The sequence below is a fragment of the Podarcis muralis genome, chromosome 6 (assembly GCF_964188315.1).
Source record: "Podarcis muralis chromosome 6, rPodMur119.hap1.1, whole genome shotgun sequence".
Lineage (NCBI taxonomy): Eukaryota > Metazoa > Chordata > Lepidosauria > Squamata > Lacertidae > Podarcis > Podarcis muralis.
In genome coordinates, this window is record NC_135660.1 from 4,972,331 (window position 1) to 4,993,487 (window position 21,157).

Sequence of the window (21,157 nt, forward strand, 5' to 3'; positions counted from 1 at the left end):
ATGTGTACGCAGCTTAATTCTGCTTAGCAGTTTGGGCCTTTTGTGTTTGAGAGGGAAGCATTCCAGCTATTTTACATGCAAAATCGGGGCACACATCTATGCTTGTTTCTAGCCACTAAGCATCACTGCCTCTCCCGCTTAAGGGTTTTGACTTTTCTGTAAGTTCCTCTGCCTGCTGTATCTATTTGTTGTATGATCGCCTGTTTCACATTGGCAGATTTCCGAAGTAGGCAAGTTTGTAAACTGACCGCAACACTTCTCTTTCCTCATCTATATTTCTTAATTTTTATTTTTCAAATACATGCCAAGCTTTTTAGCCTTCAAGGGGTTTTACATTTTTAAAGACACTTGGAAGCGTTTAATAGCCCTTCCGGTCAAGGTGTGATTGCCTTTATAAGAGAATAAGAACTAGGTTTCATTCAGCAGCAGGTTAAACTAAGTGGATGAACTGAGTGTGTGAGGATAAAAGAGAAGCTTGCGCCAGCCATGTTATTTTTTAAAAAAATGCATCAGCCCAAAATGATGGCAAAATTGGGAGAGCTACTTACCAGGAACAAGAGCTGTAGAAAGCTCTAGGACCAGTGACTGTTGATGTTTTGTAGAACCCTCCCTTAGCAACAGCTCAGATTGGCTAGCAGTGATTCCGTCGCACCAGTTGTGCTTGGTGGTGACTTTTGCCTTCCATTGCAGCAGGCGGCCAGTCAGGTCAAGCTTGCTTAAGCCGCATGGAGTTTCTGTTCTACAGGCGCACCTTGGCGTAGGTGGGGCACTTAGTTTGCTCCTGCTTTCCGCACAAGACACACCGAGGTGTGGATTGTACAGGTTGAGCTGGCTGTGGGATGGACAGGGAGATGAGATGCTGAGAGACTGTTTCAAACTATTGGCTATTTTGTGGTATGAAATGAGCTTCCTGGCAGGCAAAGTGCCATGGGAGAGTCCTCAGTTGTTCTAACCAGGAAGATGAAAAGATGTGAATGGCGGAAGGATGGTGATAGGTGGAAAATCTGATGACATCGGCGAAGCGTTGAGTAATTGAGTGTCTTGAAATCTTGCGTAATATATTTGATTCCAGCCCATTGCAATAGTAATGCTGCCACCTTTTGATCTGTGGATCCACAAGGCAGCTTACAGCGTATTTGAAATCCTTACGAAAAACAAAATAAAGACTGAACAGCACAGCAACAAAAACTAATAGATGGAAGTAAGGAAGTGGCAGAAAAGGGCAACCAAAACAATGAAGGTGCTGGGCGCTGGAAGTTTCAGGGCAAACAGAGCATAGTTAAAACTTTGCTGCTACAAGGTAGAGTAGTGGCCGGCAACCTGAACGGCTTAAAAACAAGTTTAAACAAATTTGAAGAGGGTAAAGCTGCCAATTGCTACTAGCCCAGATGGCAATGTTCTGTTAGACATGGCCTCTGAATCCAGTTGCTGAGAATCACAAATCGGGAGAGCGCAGTGGCACTCGAATCCTTCTTGCTGGTTTCCCATGGTGATCAGGTTGGCTGTTGTGAGAACAGATTGTTGGACTAGGTGGTTCTTTGGTCTGATCCAGCAGGACTTTTATGACATTCTCATGCTCAATAAATCATGGCAATATTTTAGCCTGGAGTTTCCCAAATTTGGGTCTCCAGCTGTTTGGGTCTCCTAGCTGGCAGGACCAGTGGTCAGGGATGATGGGAACTGTAGTCCAAAAACAGCCAGAGACCCAAATTTGGGAAACCCTGTTTTAGTCTATCAAAAATCTAATCTTTGGGTCTGGTTCATTGGTGAAGCTCATCTCATGTTCTTAGCAAAGCAGTAGTGATAGTTAAAGATGGTAGTCTTTAAGGTGCCATAGGACTTGGTTGTGTTTTCTGCAACTGACTAACTTGACTGCTGCTCTGGTAGTAAAAGTTTAGTAGCACACAAACTTAGTGAACCCCCAAAGATTCACCTTTACTTGCAGTTTCAAAGGCCAAAAAGATGGAGTGAGACACATCTGCTTAGGAAGGAAGTTCTACAGTTCTACACCACTATTGAAAGGACTTTTGACCTGATGGCCACCCGCTGTAAGGTGATGGAGGGGAATGGATCAGGTCCTCCAATGAGCATCTTTATATATGAGGAGGTTCACTTCCATGTTCAATATTTAGCTTCTGTGTCTTGGAAAAACCCTGTTAACTAACAGTCTTTGTTCTGGACCCTTGGTCTTCAAGTGATCTTGCTTAAATAGAGAACCAAACAGAAATCTGCCTCCTCACTTTGGATATCCTTTTGCAGTGCACAGTTGCATTGGCTAGGCCAGGCAGAAGTTGAAGTCCAAAATATCTGGACATCCCCTGGTTGAGGAAGGCTTGTGCAGTGCAGTAGGTCTGTGGACTGTATGACCAGAAGTTTTGGGTTACGCTTCTGGGCTGAATGAAGACTGTATTTAATAGCAAACATACACGCATATATTCGTATAGCAACCTATTGGTACACACAGTACCCAATAAAGAATACAAATTAGAAAGCTGGTTTAAACCAGTGATTAAACTTGACCCCTTTTAAATCAAGCTATAGCTTGTTCACATGGGAAGATGTGATTTTGGCATCTGTGAGCAGACACTTTGAACACCACTAATGCTTGGGGTTTGTTTCCTGCAGGTGGCTTATACACTGCTATATATTAGCATGCTGTAATTTCTGACTCAGCCTCTCCCCCAGTTCCTTCCAGATATTTGGAGCTAGGACTGGTCTCGAGGGTAGTCGGTTGGAGAAGGCTGCTCTGGCTATTCAGGGTTACTTTGAGTCTGGCAGGGTGATGGAGCTCCCTTTTAACAGTTTGCAAGACAGAAATCTAATAAACTCTGGACACAATTTCATATTGCAAAATTGCACCCCTCTGGTCCATTTAGGGTGAGTCATATGCCATATTACGTGGAGCCCTCTTTGCTGTGGAAACTGGGCCAGGGGACCTTATGTCCTCGGGTACTAAATGTGAGTTTTTCTGAAGTGTTGACTCAGGGGTTGCGCAAAATGTGCTCAACAGACCCAGCTTTATCGAACCCATGCAGGTGCCAGGAGTCGTAATTTATAGAGCAACGTTTTGGCGCAAGGGACCAAAATCCGTTCTGTGTTTGTTTAGACCGGTCTTCTCCGAAGACTGTTCAGATTTATCTTAATCCTGGTTCCTGATCGAATGGAAGTGCTTAGGAAAGTGAGCTGATTTAATTCAGTTCCATTGCTGGTGGGTGGGCATGCAACTGATCTCTGATGAGATCTGTGGGATCTTATGCTGACTCTGCTGAGGGTACTGAGCCTGACATCATCTCTAGGTCTGGGGTGGCCCAGGAGTTTGAGACTCTGGGCCTTTTTAACTGGGACTACAACCATCTATCTAGCCAAGACCTGTGAGGTTCCAATTTATTGGAAGGCCAGAGCATCACTTGGTGTGGAAACCTTCAAGCCCCAAACAATTCCCCCCTTAAATCCAGTTTACTATCTGTAAATGACGTTAATAAGAGTAATAGGATACAGAAAAGAAGGGAGTCTGGATTTATAGCATGGCACTGACTCTCCAATTGTTTCAAAATGTCTTTGCAAATTTCTCTCCTGATTTCTTGGTAGGGAAGGGATGCATGCATTCCTAAACTTTGTGCAGTTGTGATGTGATGTTTTTTGGCTTGCACCAAGAACAGTGTTAGTACAACAGTGGGTAGATCTTCTCTTGGGAGCTTATATCATGCTCTTGTGCAGGGCTACTGTTCTTAAAACCACATATTCAAAACACAGTGTAAGCAATTGGAGCCCTGTGAAAGTCTCAAACAAGGAGAGGAACTTGTGCCAGTGTTCCCAAAGGTGCATTATCATATGCCCTCCATATCTTTGTGACTACAGCTTCCATCAGCCCCAGCCAGCAAGGCCTTGTTTGCTGGGGTTGTCAGGAAGTATGCCAAACACCTGACAGTTCTTGTTTATCCTCTCTCCTCCTCCTCCTCCTCCTCCTCCTCCTCCTCCTCCTCCTCCTCCTCCTCTGTTTCTACCATCATCCCCAACTGTTGGTTACTTCTTGTTGTTGTTTAGTTGTTTAGTCTTGTCCGACTCTTTGTGACCCCATGGACCAGAGCACGCCAGGCACTCCTGTCTTCCACTGCCTCCTGCAGTTTGGTCAAACTTATGCTGGTAGCTTCGATAACACTGTCCAACCATCTCGTCCTCTGTCGTCCCCTTCTCCTTGTGCCCTCCATCTTTCCCAACATCAGGGTCTTTTCCATGGAGTCTTCTCTTCTCATGAGGAGGCCAAAGTACTGGAGTCTCAGCTTCACAATCTGTCCTTCCTAACAGTGTTCAAATTTATATCTGTTATGGAAATGACTGGCAGAATCCGAGACCAGGGAGAAGAGTTGGTGGAAGAAGATTGGAAGAAATTTAAAGACTGTTTGCAGAAATATTGTAAAATTAATGAATGTTAAAATGATGTTGGATTGAAAATAAGTGGTATTGGTAACAAGGCTAATAAGAATATGCAAATATGGTTTGATATTGGATGAAAATAAATAGTTATAATAGGTTAAGATATAGAGTTAAGATAAATGAAAGAGGGTAAGGATTTGCTGAATTGATTATGTAAATGGGAATACAAAAAAGGGGAGGTGTGAGGAGGTCAAGGAAACAAGCAAATGAGCTTAAAGACATCGAAAAATTGATTTATTTTTTAAAAAAATTCTTAGTTATTTTTTTTTTGTATTTGGTATTCCTTTTTTCTTTTTTTCTTTCTATGTATTTTTTGGTAATTCTTGTATTTTTCTCTTTATTTCCCCCCCCTCTTGTATGTTTTCTTTTTATTCTGTATTCTTTTTATTCTGTAAACTTAGGTTTTTTGTAAAATGCTAATAAATATCTTATAAAAAAAAACAAACAAATTTATATCTGTTATATTTTATCTGCACAATTGGAACGAATTTCAGGAATCAAAATGCTTTTTCTGTGCAACCTCATCAGAAGCAGTCACTATTAAGAAAAAGAGGTAGGAATAGGCCAATACATACATGGACTGTCCCTGGATCAAGTAACTTTTCTTCTTTAAGTTCTCAAAGTTCTTAACCAAGCTTGAGGTTGCCATCTGAACTTGCCAGATGTTTAACAGATAATCAGTCACTGTCAGTCCATAATTTGAAAAAGAAGACTTTAGTCTTGACCCAAAATGGCAACTAGACATCCCGTTTTGGCGACTCCAGTCTAGGTTTAAGGAGCCATTTGGCTCCTAGCTTCATATCTCTTTTGAGTTTCTAACACTGGCTTCTCGGACCTTGATGTCATCTGTCTTTCTGCTAGCTTTGTCCCTTCATCCCTCCTTGCTATGGCCATCTCCTTTGCAGGCTTCTGGGTGAATCTAAGTGCTCTTGGCTCACATTGTCTCCTCTCCCAGCAGTTGGGACCTTCAACTAGCCTTCCTGGTCCCTCTGTCATCTCTGCTGAATGTTGCTGACAGTTTTCCATAAAAATAAAAGCAAACCTCCTTGAGTATAGAAAGCTATTTGGGAGAAAGGTTCCTGCCTGCTCTTCTCCCTGTCCTGCTAAGTTTCTGCATGCAAAGAGAGGCTTGTTTGTTTTAAACATTGGAGCATTCCACCAAACTTTAACTTATTTTTATTTTTATTCTACCTTTCTGCACTTCAGGCAGCAAACTTGGGTTTCCCACACTGTCTCTTAGTGACCAGATCTAGGCCTGCTTGGTTTTCAGCAAGACAGCTGCTTCTTTTTTTTTTTTTTTGAAATAAATTTTTATTAGTTTTTCACAAGTAAAAAAGAAACAAAGCAAAAACATAAACAAACACAAAATCGACTTCCCCGTACCACCCCTTTTCTGCATTCTTGTTTCAAGATTTTTCAGCAACCCTTTCGTGATAAACTTGTTTATATTTCATAGATTTAACTTCCATAAGTTATTAATACAACTGTAGTTCTTTATCTCTTATTGCCCTGAGCCCCTAATTTTCCAAATTACAACAGTTTTTAAGATAAACTTTGAATTTGTTCCAATCTTCATCCACCGCCTCTTTCCCCCGGTCTCGAATTCTGCCAGTCATCTCTGCCAGTCCCATATAGTCAATCACCTTCGTCTGCCATTCTTCCAACGTGGGTAAATCTTGCGTCTTCCAATACTTTGCTAGAAGGATTCTTGCTGCTGTTGTGGCATACATAAAAAATGTCCTATCCTTCTTTGGCACCATTTGGCCCACCATGCCCAAGAGAAAGGCTTCTGGTTTTTTAATAAAGGTTCTCTTCAGAACTTTTTTAATTTCATTATAGATCATTTCCCAGAAAGCCTTAATCTTCGGGCAGGTCCACCAAAGGTGATAGAAGGTTCCCTCCGTTTCATTACATTTCCAACACTTGTTATTGGGCAAATGATATATCTTTGCTAACTTAGCCGGAGTCATGTACCACCTGTAGATCATTTTCATAATGTTTTCTCTTAAGGCATTACATGCCGTGAATTTAACACCAGTGGTCCATAACTGCTCCCAGTCAGCAAGCTCAATGTCATGCCCCATATCCTGTTCTTCAGACACATGAAGTGTGCCCCCCCCCCGCCACTTGCAGCCAACAAGCCCCTGTCACACGGCACAATTGCACATTTCACTGTGCTCTGGAATATTTAAACTCCCTTTTGCCTTCTTTCTCTGCCTTCTTTTAAGAGCTTCCTGTAGGCTTTTTATTTCTTCCTTTCTGGGTCCAAAGAAAGCAGAGAAGTATCCTTGGCCATGTTTTCCTTTGCTTGCATTCTGAACCATCTTCGAGGCTTTTTATAGTGCAGCGGGCCTGCCCTTGGCCAAAGAGAAAAAGGGGGGAATTTCAGCTGGTGTCTCGGGGCAGGTGGGTGGGTGGTGGGGGTGGAGCCTGTGCAGCAGCTGGAAGGAGAGACCCACGGCCGGCCGCGTCTCAGAGCCCAGCACTGACGGAGAGCAGCTAGCAGGCAGAGGAGGTGGCCAGGGGGTCACGAGCAGGGTGGAGCAGGTTCACGGAGAGTCCTGAAAAACCATTGGCGTGCCGCAGCCCCTCCCTGACAAAGCAGATGTTGCCTTGCGCTCAGCTGGAGCGCGGGAACTGTTTTGATAAACTTTCGGCCCCCTGCTACTAAATGGCTCTGGGGCCAAGCCTCAGCCGAGCACGCCAGGATGGTGTATCTGTGGGCCTTGCATAACTTCCTCGCTCTCTACAATATTCTGTTCTGTATTTGCTCAGGTTGCCGGTGTCCTCCTGAAGCACAGGGGCTACTAGCCGTACATTTCTGCATGGCTATGGAGGACAATTCTCTCTCTCTCTCTCTCTCATTAATGGTTAGTGGCACATGATTCTATTCTCCTTGCCTTATATAATAATGATGATAATGATAATTATATGCCGCCCATCTGACTGGTTGCCCCTGCCACTCTGGGTGGCTCCCAACAAAATATTAAAAACCCAATAGAACACCAACCATTAAAAACTTCCCCAAACAGGGTTGCCTTTAGATGTCTTCTAAAAGTCTGGTAGTTGTTTTTCTCTTTGACATCTGGTGGGAAGGCGTTCCACAGGGCAGGTGCCACTACCAAGAAGGCCCTCTGCCTTGTTCCCTGTAACCTCACTTCTCGCAGTGAAGGAACTGCCAGAAGGCCATCGGAGCTGGACCTCAGTGTCCGGGCAGAACGATGGGGGTGGGTACGCTCTTTCAGGTATACTGGGCTGAGACTGTTTAGGGCTTTGAAGGTCAGCACCAACACTTGTGCTCCGAATTGTGCTCCGAAACGTACTGGAAGCCAATGTAGATCCTTTAAGACCAACAGTAAATGGTCCTGGTAGCCTCTCCCAGTCACTAGTCTGGCAGCCGCATTCTTCCTCTTTAAGTTCTCAAAAGTTCTTAACATAGCTCAAGGTTGTCATCTGAACTAGCCAGATGTTTAACTGATCATCAATCACAGTTGGTCCATCATTTGAAAAATAAGACTTTAGAGCTGTCTTGCTCAAAAATGGCAACTAGACATTCTGTTCTGGTGATTGTAACCTTGGTTTAAGGAGCCATTTGACGCCCAGCTTATACATCTGAGTTTCTAACACTGATAGGGATGCAAATCCGAACCAGACTACAATGCAACTGTGAAAGCAACTTAAGCATATACAAGCTGTGCTGGATGAGATCAATAGTCTGTCCAGTTCAGAACCCTGTTTCCACCAGTGACTACTGGAACGCCCCTCCCCTTGCTGTTTATCCCCACACCAAGTATTCAGAGATATACTGCCTCTGAACATGGGTGCTCCACACTGCCATCTTTACTAATAGCCATTGGGACACATGCTGCTCCTCTATTAACTCGTCTATTCCCCTTTTAAAGCCACTTGAGCCAGAGGCTGTCACCACATGAGCTGGAGGGGAGGTGGAATTTGTCAAGAACGCTGCATCTGTGTGTGTGAGTTTGGTTTGGTTAAGCCTGGCTCCGTGACTGCTTCCCATCAAAACAGCACAACCAACAGCTGCCTCTGTTTTCTTACAAAAAAACCTGTGTTTGACGGGGTTTTTCAGGCAGGACATTTGATCTCTCGAGTTATTTTGATAAAACAAGAGGGTCACTTTTGATCTGTCAAACAGAATCTGTGTGTGCCGCTGCGATCCACATTCAAGACCATGGCACCCGTGTTTGCTGTTCTGCCTGGTTTGCGCAGCTTGACGTCGCCGGCTTCCTTCATACCAGGCGCACGAGTAATTGTGGGAACTCATTGTGGGATTTTGATTTGGCAACTTTTTCTCCTTAGGTAATGCTGCACATGGCTGGAGCAGCAGTGAGCCGGGTGGAAGGTTCGGAAATGCAACACCCCAGACCTGTTCCTTATTCCTTGCAGAGTATTTGATTTCGTGTTGGAAGCTGCCTTTCGTCCATTGATCCCAGTATAAACTACTTAGAGTGGCCCTCCAAGCAGTGTTAGAAACTCAGATATATAAGCTGGCGCCAAATGGCTCCTTAAACCAAGGTTGCTTAAATGCAATGTGTAGTTGCCATTTTGGGGCAAGACTGCTCTAAAGTCTTATTTTTCAATGATGGACTGACTGTGATTGATTATCAGTTAAACATCTGGCTAGTTCAGATGACAACCTTGAGCTTGGTTAAGAACTTTGAGAACTTAAAGAAGAAAAGTCCCTTGATCCAGGGATAATCCACATATCTACTGGCCTATTCCTACCTCTTTCTTAAGGGTGACATGGACCATTCATTGTTGTTATTGTTTAGTCGTCTTAGTCGTGTTCGACTCTCCGTGACCCCATGAACCAGAGCATGCCTTGGAAACTCTCATTTTCTTCTCAAAGCTTCTCCGTTTTTGTGTCCATGGAGTTTTCTTGCCAAAATACTGGAGTGGTTTGCCAGTTCCTTCTTCAGGACCATTCATAATCTAAGAATATTCTTCACATCTGAGAGCAGGGCAGTGAGGTGGGGGGAAGTGAAGACAAGCAACAACAATTAAGTGTAACGTTGTTCACTGCTCCTGCTGAAATTGCACAGAAAAAGCATTTTGGTTCCTGAAATTCGTTCCGATTGTGCAGATAAAATATAACTGATAGAATTCTACAGGATGTGATATTAGTGTGGGAAAACAATCCAGATCCAAGGATCCCCAGGCATGCACCTCAAGATGGTGGAGATGTCAGACGCCATCCTGGTGCCCAGGCACCTTCACTTGGTCGCAAGTGGCCAGTTTGTTGTTTAGTCATTTAGTTGTGTCCGCCTCTTTGTGACCCCCTGGACCAGAGCATGCCAGGCACTCCTGTTTTCCACTGCCTCCCGCAGTTTGGTCAAACTCATGCTGGTAGCTTCGAGAACACTGTCCCACCATCTCATCCTCTATCATCCCCTTCTCCTTGTGCCCTCCATCTTTCCCAACATCAGGGTCTTTTCTAGGGAGTCTTCTCTTCTCATGAGGTGGCCAAAGTATTGGAGCCTCAGCTTCACGATCTGTCCTTCCAGTGAGCACTCAGGGATGATTTCCTTCCGAATGGATACGTTTGATCTTCTTGCAGTCCATGGGACTCTCCAGAGTCTCCTCCAGCACCATAATTCAAAAGCATCAATTCTTTGGCGATCAGCCTTCTTTATGGTCCAGCTCTCACTTCCATACATCACTAGTGGGGAAACCATAGCTTTGACCTTTGTTGGCAAGGTGATGTCCCCTTCATAGATCACTGCCTTGCTGTGGAGAAGGGGCTTGAATAACTCAGAAAAGCTATGAACTATGCCGTGCAGGGCACCCAAGATGGACAGGTCATAGTGGAGAGTTTTGACCAAACGTGATCCACCTGAAGGAGGAACCGGCAAGCCACTCCAGTATCCCTGCCAAGAAAACTCCATGGACAAAGACAACAGGCATATAAAAGTGGCCAATAGCAAGGTTCAAAATGTGCCTGGCTAATTTCGAAGACTGCTTTCAAGGTCTCTGGCAGAGGTCTTGCTATGTAGGATGGCGGGGGGTGGCGGCCCTAGAACCCAGCAGCTCCTACAAGCAAAGTGTCATTCCTACCTCTGATCTGTGGGGTTTTTCCAAGTATTTTGGAGTTGTGTGCTTACACGCATATTTGCCACACCAACAAGAAGGCGCTCTTGAAGTGCAGTGGATGCTTATCCAGGAATTGCTCTAAGAACTGAGGACCAGGCTACATGTTGCATTGCCCATGCCCTGTTTGCATCCTCATGACATTTCCCTTTTTGGATAGTTTATTATCCCGCCCCCCTACATTGCTTGGGGCTTTTTCTTCTTTCCTTCCAGCATCCTCAAGCAAATCTCCACAAATCTGCTCCCTGCCCCAGTTGTCTGGTGCAAGCTCGTGTTTAGCACAGTATGGGAAGCCCCTTCTCCTACTCCAGCTCTGCAGAAGGGAGGACGGGTCTTGCGTGTTGCTCTGGGCGTTGCAGTAGACAGATTCTTGCTCTGCTTTTGCCACCTCCCATGTTCATCGTGATATGAAGGCAAGCCCCACCACCATTATCACACCCTGCAGTTCCCTGGCATGTGCAGAGGACTTGTGGCAGCCACAAATTACGTCTGGCTAGTAACCAAGCCAACATTTCTGGACTCTGAAATCTATAAAGCTCTAAATGGCTTAGGACCATGGCACCTAAAGACCTAAACTTCATGCATATGGATTTGCCCAGTTTTTAAGCCACAGACCTCCCGTCCTGTATCTTTGCTCCTCCACCAGCCTACAGTAAGGCCCATGGAGACTGGCCACAGGGCCTTTACAGTTGTAGCACCCCATTTATGGAGCCTCCTTCCCTGAGACGCTCTCCTGGTGCCGTCTCTGTTTTTATGTTCAGCACCAGTTGAATAGTTTATTGGCCCAGGCCTTCTAATGCTGGGTTTTGAAATCCGTTTAGCGATCTCGGCTGTATAAGTGCTGCTTTTCTCGTTGGAGGCATTTCCATGCGTTTACGGCTTTGTTTGTTTATCTGTTTCATGTATGCCGCTCTGTGAGCCTTGCTGGCCGAGTGGCAGATTTTTGTTTAAGCTTAAATAAGTAAATTTCCACGCGGTAAGGTTAAGAGTCATGTTGTAGCGACGGCAGAAGTAAGTCACGACAAGGGATTTGGCTGTGGTTGCTGCAACAGAAGGGTGGAGCACCTTCGCTCTGGGGCAGACTTCCAAGGGGCAGGGGGCAGAGGTGGGGTGGGGGCTTCGGGGGGGAAGTGGAGGGAGCAACGGGTTCTACTCTTGCCTTTATGTGTGCTAGGGTGCACCCCAGCCACCCAAAAGCCAGTGGTCTCTATGCGCTCACAGTCCACGGACTCTCACCCCTTCCTCCCTCACCCCAGCATGCATCCCGGTTCAATAGCGCACTTGTGAGGGGTGTGGCCTTGTGAGAGGGTGTGGCTTGGCAGAGTCAGGCGGGCTGCGTTTGAGGGCTGCCATTCACTTCTGGGCCTCAGGGCAAGGCTCTTAAGGAGCCGTGGGAGGGCTTGGCACTCCTCATCCTACCCTTTTGTTGCAAAAACCAGGGGACCCCCCTCCCCAATTCCTACATATTCTTGGACAACTGTGAGTTAAAGCCAAAGGGATTGGCTAGGCTCCTTTGAACTCCCCATATCTGCAGGAAATACAGTGGTACCTCGGGTTATATACGCTTCAGGTTACAGACTCCACTAACCCAGAAATAGTACCTCGGGTTAAGAACTTTGCTTCAGGATGAGAACAGAAATCCGTGCGGCAGCAGCGGGAGGCCCCATTAGCTAAAGTGGTGCTTCAGGTTAAGAACAGTTTCAGGTTAAGAATGGACCTCCGGAACGAATTAAGTTTGTAACCAGAGATACCACTGTACTTGGAAACAGTGCAGGAGCCTTCCTATCTAGGCAACGATGTGTCGAAACCATCTTGTTACCTGAAAGCAAATTCTTCTAATTTGTTTTATCAGTTCTTTGGCTTTGCTCCTGTTTCCTGCAAATGTGGAAGTTTTTCTTTTTTCTTTTTTAAAAAACCATATAAAAACCCTATCTCTCTCTCTCTCTCTCTCTCTCTCTCTCTGTGTGTGTGTGTATACTAGGCTCACTTTGCCTATAATTAGATTGTGATCTAACACTGAGAACAATGAGACGCTACTTGAAGGCAAGTGGAAGAAACTGAAAGGGTCTGACCCCTAGTTATGGACTAGCCTCAGAAGGTTGCAGATGGAAGCGTTTTAGTGGGGAAAGTTACCGAACAATGGGAGACTTTGTCCATTCTCTTCCCCCCGCCCCCCATTTCAAACACTTCTACGCCAAATTGTGTTTAAAAATCAAAAGGAACAATTTAGTGCTGTGAGCCGACGGTCGGAATCCATTGCTCTGCTTGGTAGGGAGTCACCTGGGAACCGTACAAGCCTTTAACGATGCTCTCGCCTGGTTCCTCTCGCCCTGGGAGATCTGGGTTAAAGACATAAATAACCGCAATGTAAACAAAGCTGAGAGTTCATCGGCAGGCGAAAACGCCCAGCGCTTGAGTTGCAAGATTGTATATGGGCAGAGAACCTCTCTCTCCTCCTCTCTTTTCTCTGACTTCAGTTGGCTTGCTGTCTCTCACGACTGAAGCTGTGTGCTGGGTGAAAGGTTTTCTAGGAACCCGAGACTGGCCTTCTGTCCTTTGGGTTGCCTTCCTTTCTCAAGGTGCAGTGCAGTAGAGGAGCTGTCGCTCTGGGGCAGAGCGTGTGCCTTGCATGCCAAACACCCCAGGCTGAACCCATGGCATCCCTCCTTCACAGGACTGGCACAGCAGGGCCAGGGCAAAGAGGTTCAGCCACCCCTCGCATGCACACAGACAGGAGACACTCAGTCACACAGATTCTGCATGTGTGCTCCTTTCCCCCTTTCCAAGAGAGATTTCCCCCCCATCATTTTTGACACACCTGGAAGTGGGTGAGTGGGTGGGTTGGCATTGCCATGCTGCAGGAAGAAGTTTTATCTGCTTCAGGCAGCACTGGTGGTGGGGGATGTATGAAGACAGGAATCGACGTCTCAATAGTGCAGCAATGTGTTAAAGTGCTGGCTTTGGTGGTGGTGGTTGGCGTGTGACATCTGTGCAAAATAAATGAATAGTAAAGGAGCCAGGTTTTGCTGTGAAATTTGATGATTGCCCCCCCAAGTGCAAAGGAACGCTCTGTCCCATGAGACTAGGGCCCTTCAGGATTTAACCTGGTTCCGTTGGGCCTGTAAGACAGAGCTATTCTGCCTGGCCTTTAATTTGAATTCAGCCTGATCTTTAATTTCCCTTCCCTTCCCTTCCCTTCTCTTCTCTTCTCTTCTCTTCTCTTCTCTTCTCTTCTCTTCTCTTCTCTTCTCTTCTCTCCTCTCCTCTCCTCTCCTCTCCTCTCCCCCTCCCCTTTTATGAAGATCACCCACTCTGGGACCCCACAGCTAATTCTCCCCTGGCCTCCTCGCTGGCCCAAGTAGGACCAATTCAGCCAGCTAGCCCTGGGGATTATCTAATTGATTTTTATTGTTATTCATGTTTTTATACTGTATTTTATGCTGCTTTTATAATTAAGTGTTTTAAAGTGTTTTAAATTTGTTGTTAGCCGCCCTGAGCCCGGTTTTTGAACTGGGAAGGACGGGGTATAAATAAAAAAATTATTATTATTATTATTATTATTATTATTATTATTATTATTATTATTATTAAAGGTGCAAAACTCAGCTTAAGTTAATAGATTGTAGAGTTGGATGGAACCCTGAGGGTCTTCCAGTCCAACCCCCTGCAATGCAGGAATATGCAGCTGTCCCATACGGGGACCGAACCTGCAACCTTGGGGTTATTGGCCACCACATTCTAACCGACGGAGCAATCCGCTTGGCCAAAGATCCATTTAGCCCAGCATCCTGTTCTCGCAGTGGCCAAACAGAGGCCTCGAGGGAAAGCCCACAAGCGGGATCCGAGCACAAGAGCCCAGAAACTAGTATTTGGGGTCATATTGCTTCCAAGAGGGCAGGGATAACACGGCCATTGTGGTTAGTTGCCATTGATAGCCTTACCCTCCATAAAATTGTCTCATCCTTTTTCAAAGCCATTTCAAGTTGGTGGCCATCATTAGTTTTCGTGGGAGCATTGTAAAACCAATACAGTGAGAGGCTCTAATGAGGAGGGGCAGGATTATAGCCAGCGAGAGGCCTTGCTCTGAGACTCTTTTGCCTATATACCACCCTTGTGCTTTGATTCTTCTAGGTGCACACAAGCAAGGCTTGGCGAGGACCAGAAACCACTCTGAATCGGCCAGAGCCCCCCCAAATGTGGAAAGGAGGCGGCAGCTCTCTGAATCACATACAGACACCATGAGCAACTCTGACTGCAGAATGGGCCAGCGGCAGCTGGGGACCCCCAGAGGTATGAATGGGGAGGTTCCACAGTTGAAAAGTGAAGCTTGCTTTCTGCATGCATGCTCTCGATGCCCATAAAAGATGAGCTGCATGGAAGTCTGCTCAGAAATGGGAATCGCCTTGGATGATCGGCTGCGTGCTCTTTCAAACCCTGATGTTGTGATTCTGAATTCTCATTCAGGTGTCTCAGATCAGCTTTACAAGTCACTGTGCATCTGTAGGAATTCAGAATCAGACCTCATGAAAACCTTGGGTCCTTTATTCTCTTCAGGGAGCCAACAAATTTTTGGTGCTCATGGTTGTAGATCAGGCTTCCTCAAACTCGGCCCTCCAGATGTTTTGAGACTTCAATTCCCATCATCCCTGACCACTGGTCCTGTTAGCTAGGGATCATGGGAGTTGTAGGCCAAAAACATCTGGAGGGCCAAGTCTGAGGAAGCCTGTTGTAGATGACGCAGAACACCTGTCCTGTAGACCCCCATTCTCTTCTCGTCTTCCTTTCTAATTTCCATGTCTCCCCATACATCCTATCTCTCTTGCTAAAATGTCCAGATTACCGACTGTTGCAAAGTATGGTAAACCTGCAGTTTGGTTTTTTTTAATCGTTTGGAGCAATTATGGAATAGAGACAAACAGCAAGGAGTAAATATCATGGAGTTACAATCATTCAAACACGGTCGTTAGATCTCAGCTTAATCAGCCAAGAAATGAACAAACTCCTTTCTGTGCCCTCAGCCCTGCTGCTCCAAGGCCCATCACGTCCAGCGTCCTCTTTCCTAGAGTGGCTGTGGAAGTTCTGCCCTCAGAGCATGCTGCCTTTGATTTTGGAGTAAACATATTGATGTCATGACCAGCAGCCATTGATAACCTTGATCCTCCACGAAGTTGTTTGATCTCAAAACCACCTAAGGTGGTGGTTGTTGCCCCAACTTGTGGTAAAGAATACCATAGTTTTAACCGGTGCTTTCCCCCCCTAAAAAAAAATGTTTAGGGGTACTCTCATGTTGAATCAAGAAAACCACCATTTTATTGTTCAAATCGGGGAAAATAAATACAGTAAATGGACAAAAGTATAAAGAACGTGCATTACCTCATTACACAGCTGACAGTAACTTCCACATTGGCATGAGGTTGTGTGCACTAACATCTTCCCTCCTACTTTCAACTCCTACTTCACACATTAAACGCTCGCTTCCATCTGAGACTCAGGGAACACTGTGACAGGAAATGGGGCCTCCATCAGGGGTAGCAACAGAACTGACGATTCTCTGTGCTAGAGAACAAACTAATTTTTTTAGTTTCTTCTCCAATTAGATTCACAAAATGTTTAGGGGTATGTGTCCCCCTGTGTCCCCCCCAGAAAAAAAGCACTGGTTTTAACTATGCCTTAAATGTGGAGAAGTTCTCCCATTTGTCTGCCCCTGACCTTCTGCCATTCAGTTTTACTGGATGACCCGGGATTCTGATATCACAAAAGAGGAAGAATAACTTTTTTCTGGTCAGTTTCTCCGCAGCATCAATAACTTTCTGTCATGCCCCCACTTACTCATTACCCTTCCACCAAATATCACAACCTTTCCTTATAAGGGAGATGCTCCAGCCACTTGGTCATTTTGGTTGGCCTTTTTGAACCTTCCCCAGCACTACGAGGTCCTTTTTGAGTCAAGGCAACCCAAACTGGACACAGTGTGGAAGCACTCTAGGTTCTTAAAACAGCATTTATGATACTGGCCGTTTTATTTTCAACCCCTTTCCTAATGATCTCGAGCATGGAATTTAGCTTCTTCACAATAGGCGTGCTCCAGGCTAGCATCCTCTCTGAGCTATCCATGACATCCCCGAGATCCACCCTTTGGGTGAACTAGGGGACTAGCCAGGATGTCTTCTGTTGACAACCATTTCCTGTTTTCTTTGAACAGGTAAACTGTTAATTGAAGGCTTCCTGGTTTGTTTGGTGGCTGGTGCAAAGGGTGGGCGGCAAGTGTGAAGAAAGGACTCCCTTAAATGATCATTCTGGGTTGCTGGGAAATTAAACCTCCTTAGCCATGGTTTTTGCATGTCTGAACTGAGCCATTGGTCTCTGTAAAAACAAACAGCTTTGTTATATATGGTGAGGCAGTGATTCTGGCTTATTTTTTCCCAGGCGGTCCCTACACCACCTGCTTGGCCCCTGGCGACAGAAAGAATCGGAGCAAGCCGACTCGGGGGAGGAAGAAAGTATTTGAAGCCTACATGTCAAGGGAGGATGTCTCAGCAGGACTGAAAAGGAAAACACTTATCCAGGTACTTTGAACTTGGAAGGACTGCAAAAGCAGCAAGCTGTTGTTGCTGTGGATTTGCATTTTGGGATGCGATGATGGAGTCAGTCCTTCTGTATTTCCCCCCCAGTGCTTGTTTACCTGTGTAGCTCTCAGGTAGGACTGCAGGCATCAGTGGGCTGAATTGGTAGATGGGCATGTTAATCAGCGGAACAGATTGGAGAGTAGCTTTTCGGTATTTAAAACTATTTCAGGCAGAAGAGGGGAAACCTTTTCCTTCTCTTCCTCCCTGCCTCTTCACTGAGGACAGGGAAGAAATGGTTTTATAGGTTAGGAAGGTGGGATGCTCTCGCCTAACCTTGAACCTAAATCTCCCAAGTTAGTGGGCTTCAAACGTTAGACCCTCCTCGAGTCCCTACTGCGTCACCGCTTTCCCAGACTCCACATAACTTCTTAAGCCATTTTGAAGGCTAGGAACCAGTTCTGTGTGCTCCCCTTTCTTCTGTCTAAATAGGAAGCTGGGTATGAAAGATGAGAGGCTGAGATGGGGTTAATCAGAGCAGAAGTAGTGGTGAATTCATGCAGGGTTGATATTGCTGGTGGAATAAATTAGCCTTCCAGCTCCTCTTAAGTTCACCGTTCCTGGTCTAGCTAGTAAGAGCAGATCAGCAGCAGAATACAGATCTATTGAGGAGGCTTGGGATCTCCTTCCTCTGAGATTTTCCCAAAGAGGCATCTGTCAGAGGATGTTTGAGGCGTAGATTATCCACTCTCAGGGGGTTGGCTTAAATGACCTAGTGGATCCTGTCCAGCTCTGTGGTCATGGTCATGGTTTTTGAAGGAGAAAGTCAGAATATTGTGACTGAGGCCCTACAAAAAAAGTCTTGAGAGTACTGACACCCTCTGGCAGGTGTGGAGGTAACCTGTTCTGAAGAGTCAAAAGAGCATTCGTTCAGTGCATATTCCCCCTCTTGAATGCCTGCCTCTTCCTGCACAATTGGGGGAGGAAAACGCAAAAATCTCCACCGATAAATATAGCAGCTATTGTTTGTGAGTGATTGCAAAGTAATGCGGGTTAAGGATGACATCATGAGATTCTGCAGCCAGAGCCTCGGCCCCTGACACACATGTGAGAACAGTTGTTCTTTGCAGATGGGGAGAGCGGCTGGTTCCAGATATGATATCACAGCGTGAAATGCACAACATTGTAAATAGGATTTTCATAGGCACAGATAATAAGGCCCATCTGCTTTCGAGGAGGAACGTGGGGAGTTCCTCCCTTTTTCCAGAAGAAAAGCACCGGAGGAAAAAGTGAGGTGCATATGTGTGCGTTGCGAGGCTGACTGTCTTTGCTTTGGGGTGGAGTATACAAGCCCTTTCTATTTTGGTTTGTTGACATTTGGGTGGTGACACACGTGGTGGGCCATGTTAGGTATGCACCTGCCATGTATGCAATTCCTGCTATTGCTGCGCAGATGGGCTGCAGTCATACGGCTGCAGTGGCATAGCTTGGGTTGCCAGTGCCCGGGGCCACACAGAGGGGGTGGGAGGGAAACGGGATGGAGTACGCATGCGTATTCAACTGCCTAACGACGTCCGCGTCACCCGGGAGATCGCAGCCATAGAGAAAATAAAATAAGAGTTGCTCCGTTGTCTGAGAGGTTGCTTCCTGGTTCACAAGGAGAAACCGTTTCCAACTCAGCCCAGTGATGGAAGCAAGTAGCTGTGCTGAGGCAGCACCAATAGTTGAAATTATGTGGCGCTGTGGGTAAAACCTCAGCGCCTAGGACTTGCCGATCGCATGGTCGGCGGTTCAAATCCCCGCAGCGGGGTGCGCTCACGTCGTTCGGTCCCAGCGCCTGCCAACCTAGCAGTTCGAAAGCACCCCCGGGTGCAAGTAGATAAATAGGGACCGCTTACCAGCGGGAAGGTAAACGGCGTTCCGTGTGCTGCGCTGGCTCGCCAGATGCAGCTTGTCACGCTGCCCATGTGACCCGGAAGTGTCTGCGGACAGCGCTGGCCCCCGGCCTATAGAGTGAGATGAGCGCACAACCCTAGAGTCTGGCAAGACTGGCCCGCACGGGCAGGGGTACCTTTACCTTTACCTAACAATTTTGCACCTGAGGCAGCTGTCCTGGTGGCCCCCCTACGACTCCACTGTATGGCAGTCTTGGAATTGTTGGCCTTTGGTGATGATGGTTTACATAAGGTATGCTCCCTGCAATCTTCTTACATATCAAGAACTAGAATTGAATGATGGGTTGAAAGAAGAGTTCCTTTCAGATGTTCTCTCTCTGTCCAAGGCTGCTGGTTATCTCTGGTGGGTAGTTCGCTCGGAACCTCTCTTGCACCAGCCTCTGCCAGATCTGGTTCCTGCGCAGTTAAAGTGGAGGAAGGCAAAGGGGGCCTGTAGCCAGCAAGAACAGGCCTCTGATCAGCCTGATTCAGAAGTGCCTGGGAGTTGCACATAATCTCTCATGGCCTGTTGGTGTCAGGAGGCTTCCTTGGTTGAGAACGTAAGCAGAGCCATCTTGGGTCAGGCCCATCGCCCAGCATGCTGTTCTCAGCTTGGTCAACAAGGTGCCTCAGGGAAGCCTGCAACCAGGACACGAGAGCAACAAAAACTCTCCCCATTTGTGACCCCCACTTCAGAGGGCATTCTGGTGGGGTGGCCACAGGCTGGCTGCTCACCTTACATTACTCCCTTGGGGCAGTGGCTCAAGTCCATTCATTGGAATGAAACAGAATCGCACATATGCATTCTTATGCTACTGCTGCTAGTTCCAGCAGGAATTCCCAACGCTTTGTGCTCTTAGCATTAAAATCACTTTCTCTCTCTGTGTTTTTGTGTGTGTGTGCACGCTTACTGTTGCGGCACAGTTCCTTGCATACATGACTCAAAGCTCCCGCTCTGTTTTCCACATGTGAGCAAAGAACGTTATATGTCCAAAAGGGTCTAGTGCCAGGCTGCAGCGCAATATCTTTGTTCCTCAAATGGTTTGGAATGTGCCTGCTAAGTGACTTTTAGCCGTGCAAAACAAAGCATCTTTTCTATAGAAGTATAGGCTGGAGGATGAGTAATGTGTCCTTTTTCAAGTGGTGAGTCCCTTGCGTGAATGAAAAAAATCTGAGAACTGGCTGCTCCCCCCCCCCCATAAATCAGCATATTTTTCGTGTATGGTCACCCACATTCCAAGTCCTACCAAAATGCCACCCTCCCCCGACCCATTACAGTGAATTTATATGGGGGAATAAAACGTTTTCGTTCCATGATTGTTATCAATCGCAAATGGAATAATTCTGAAAACTTCCACTTTAAAGCCTACTTAAATGCCTCTGATTAAAGTTTGGCTGCAATTTCAAATGCTGACACGGATGCTTTATGTAAACTTAGATGCAGTTTTTAACTGAAGGCACCTGCTATGTTTTCCAGAATGCTTTATGAGTTTACTTCTAAGAAGTACCCATAATAAAATGGGGTTCCTCAAGTAAAGCAATGAGTATGATCGAATCTAAGGAAGGTGAGAGATTAAGAGCTATTCTGCTAATGTTAGCACAAGGATTTCTGGTTGTTCAGTGGGACTCCCCCTGACATGCGCCCCATACCCTCCCCAGGTTTTCTCCAGAGGGTTGGGATTCCACTCGTTTTATTTCATTATAGATTCATATAAATCATAACTTGAAATGCTCGCTTCACTTTCAACTCCTTGATTTCAGCTTGAATGCAAGAAAAGTCCTATAGTTTTGCAGATACATACTAAATAGTTTTGTAGTTTAGTGGATACATACCAATCTAAGATGCTTGCAGTAGCTACCACCTCTGGACAAGAAAGATGGGCATTTATTTATTTATTAAAATAAAAGCATTTGAACTGCTGAGACAAAATCCTTACTCAGCCATAAAGATCATCTTGGATAGTTCAGTTTAAATCATAGAATCATAGAATTGGAAGGGTCTCCCTGCAATGCGGGAATCTAAAGCTAAAGCACCCATGACAGGTGGCCATCCACCCTCTACTTAGAAACCTCCAAGGAAGGGAGAGTCTATAACTTCCCAAGGGAGACAGTTCCACT

The 21,157-nt window shown here is 45.9% G+C and overlaps 1 protein-coding gene across 2 annotated transcripts in view; it reads left to right on the top strand.

Moving 5' to 3' along the window:
- The window catches only part of DIS3L2 (DIS3 like 3'-5' exoribonuclease 2), a 201,501-nt gene that overhangs the window by 9,916 nt on the left and 170,428 nt on the right, over positions 1 to 21,157 (top strand). For both annotated transcript variants that reach the window (XM_028731804.2, XM_077929633.1), the window contains exons 3-4: positions 14,674 to 14,832; positions 16,969 to 17,108. In XM_028731804.2, the coding sequence (XP_028587637.2) occupies positions 14,674 to 14,832; positions 16,969 to 17,108 (299 nt within the window). The remainder of the gene's footprint in view (positions 1 to 14,673; positions 14,833 to 16,968; positions 17,109 to 21,157) is intronic.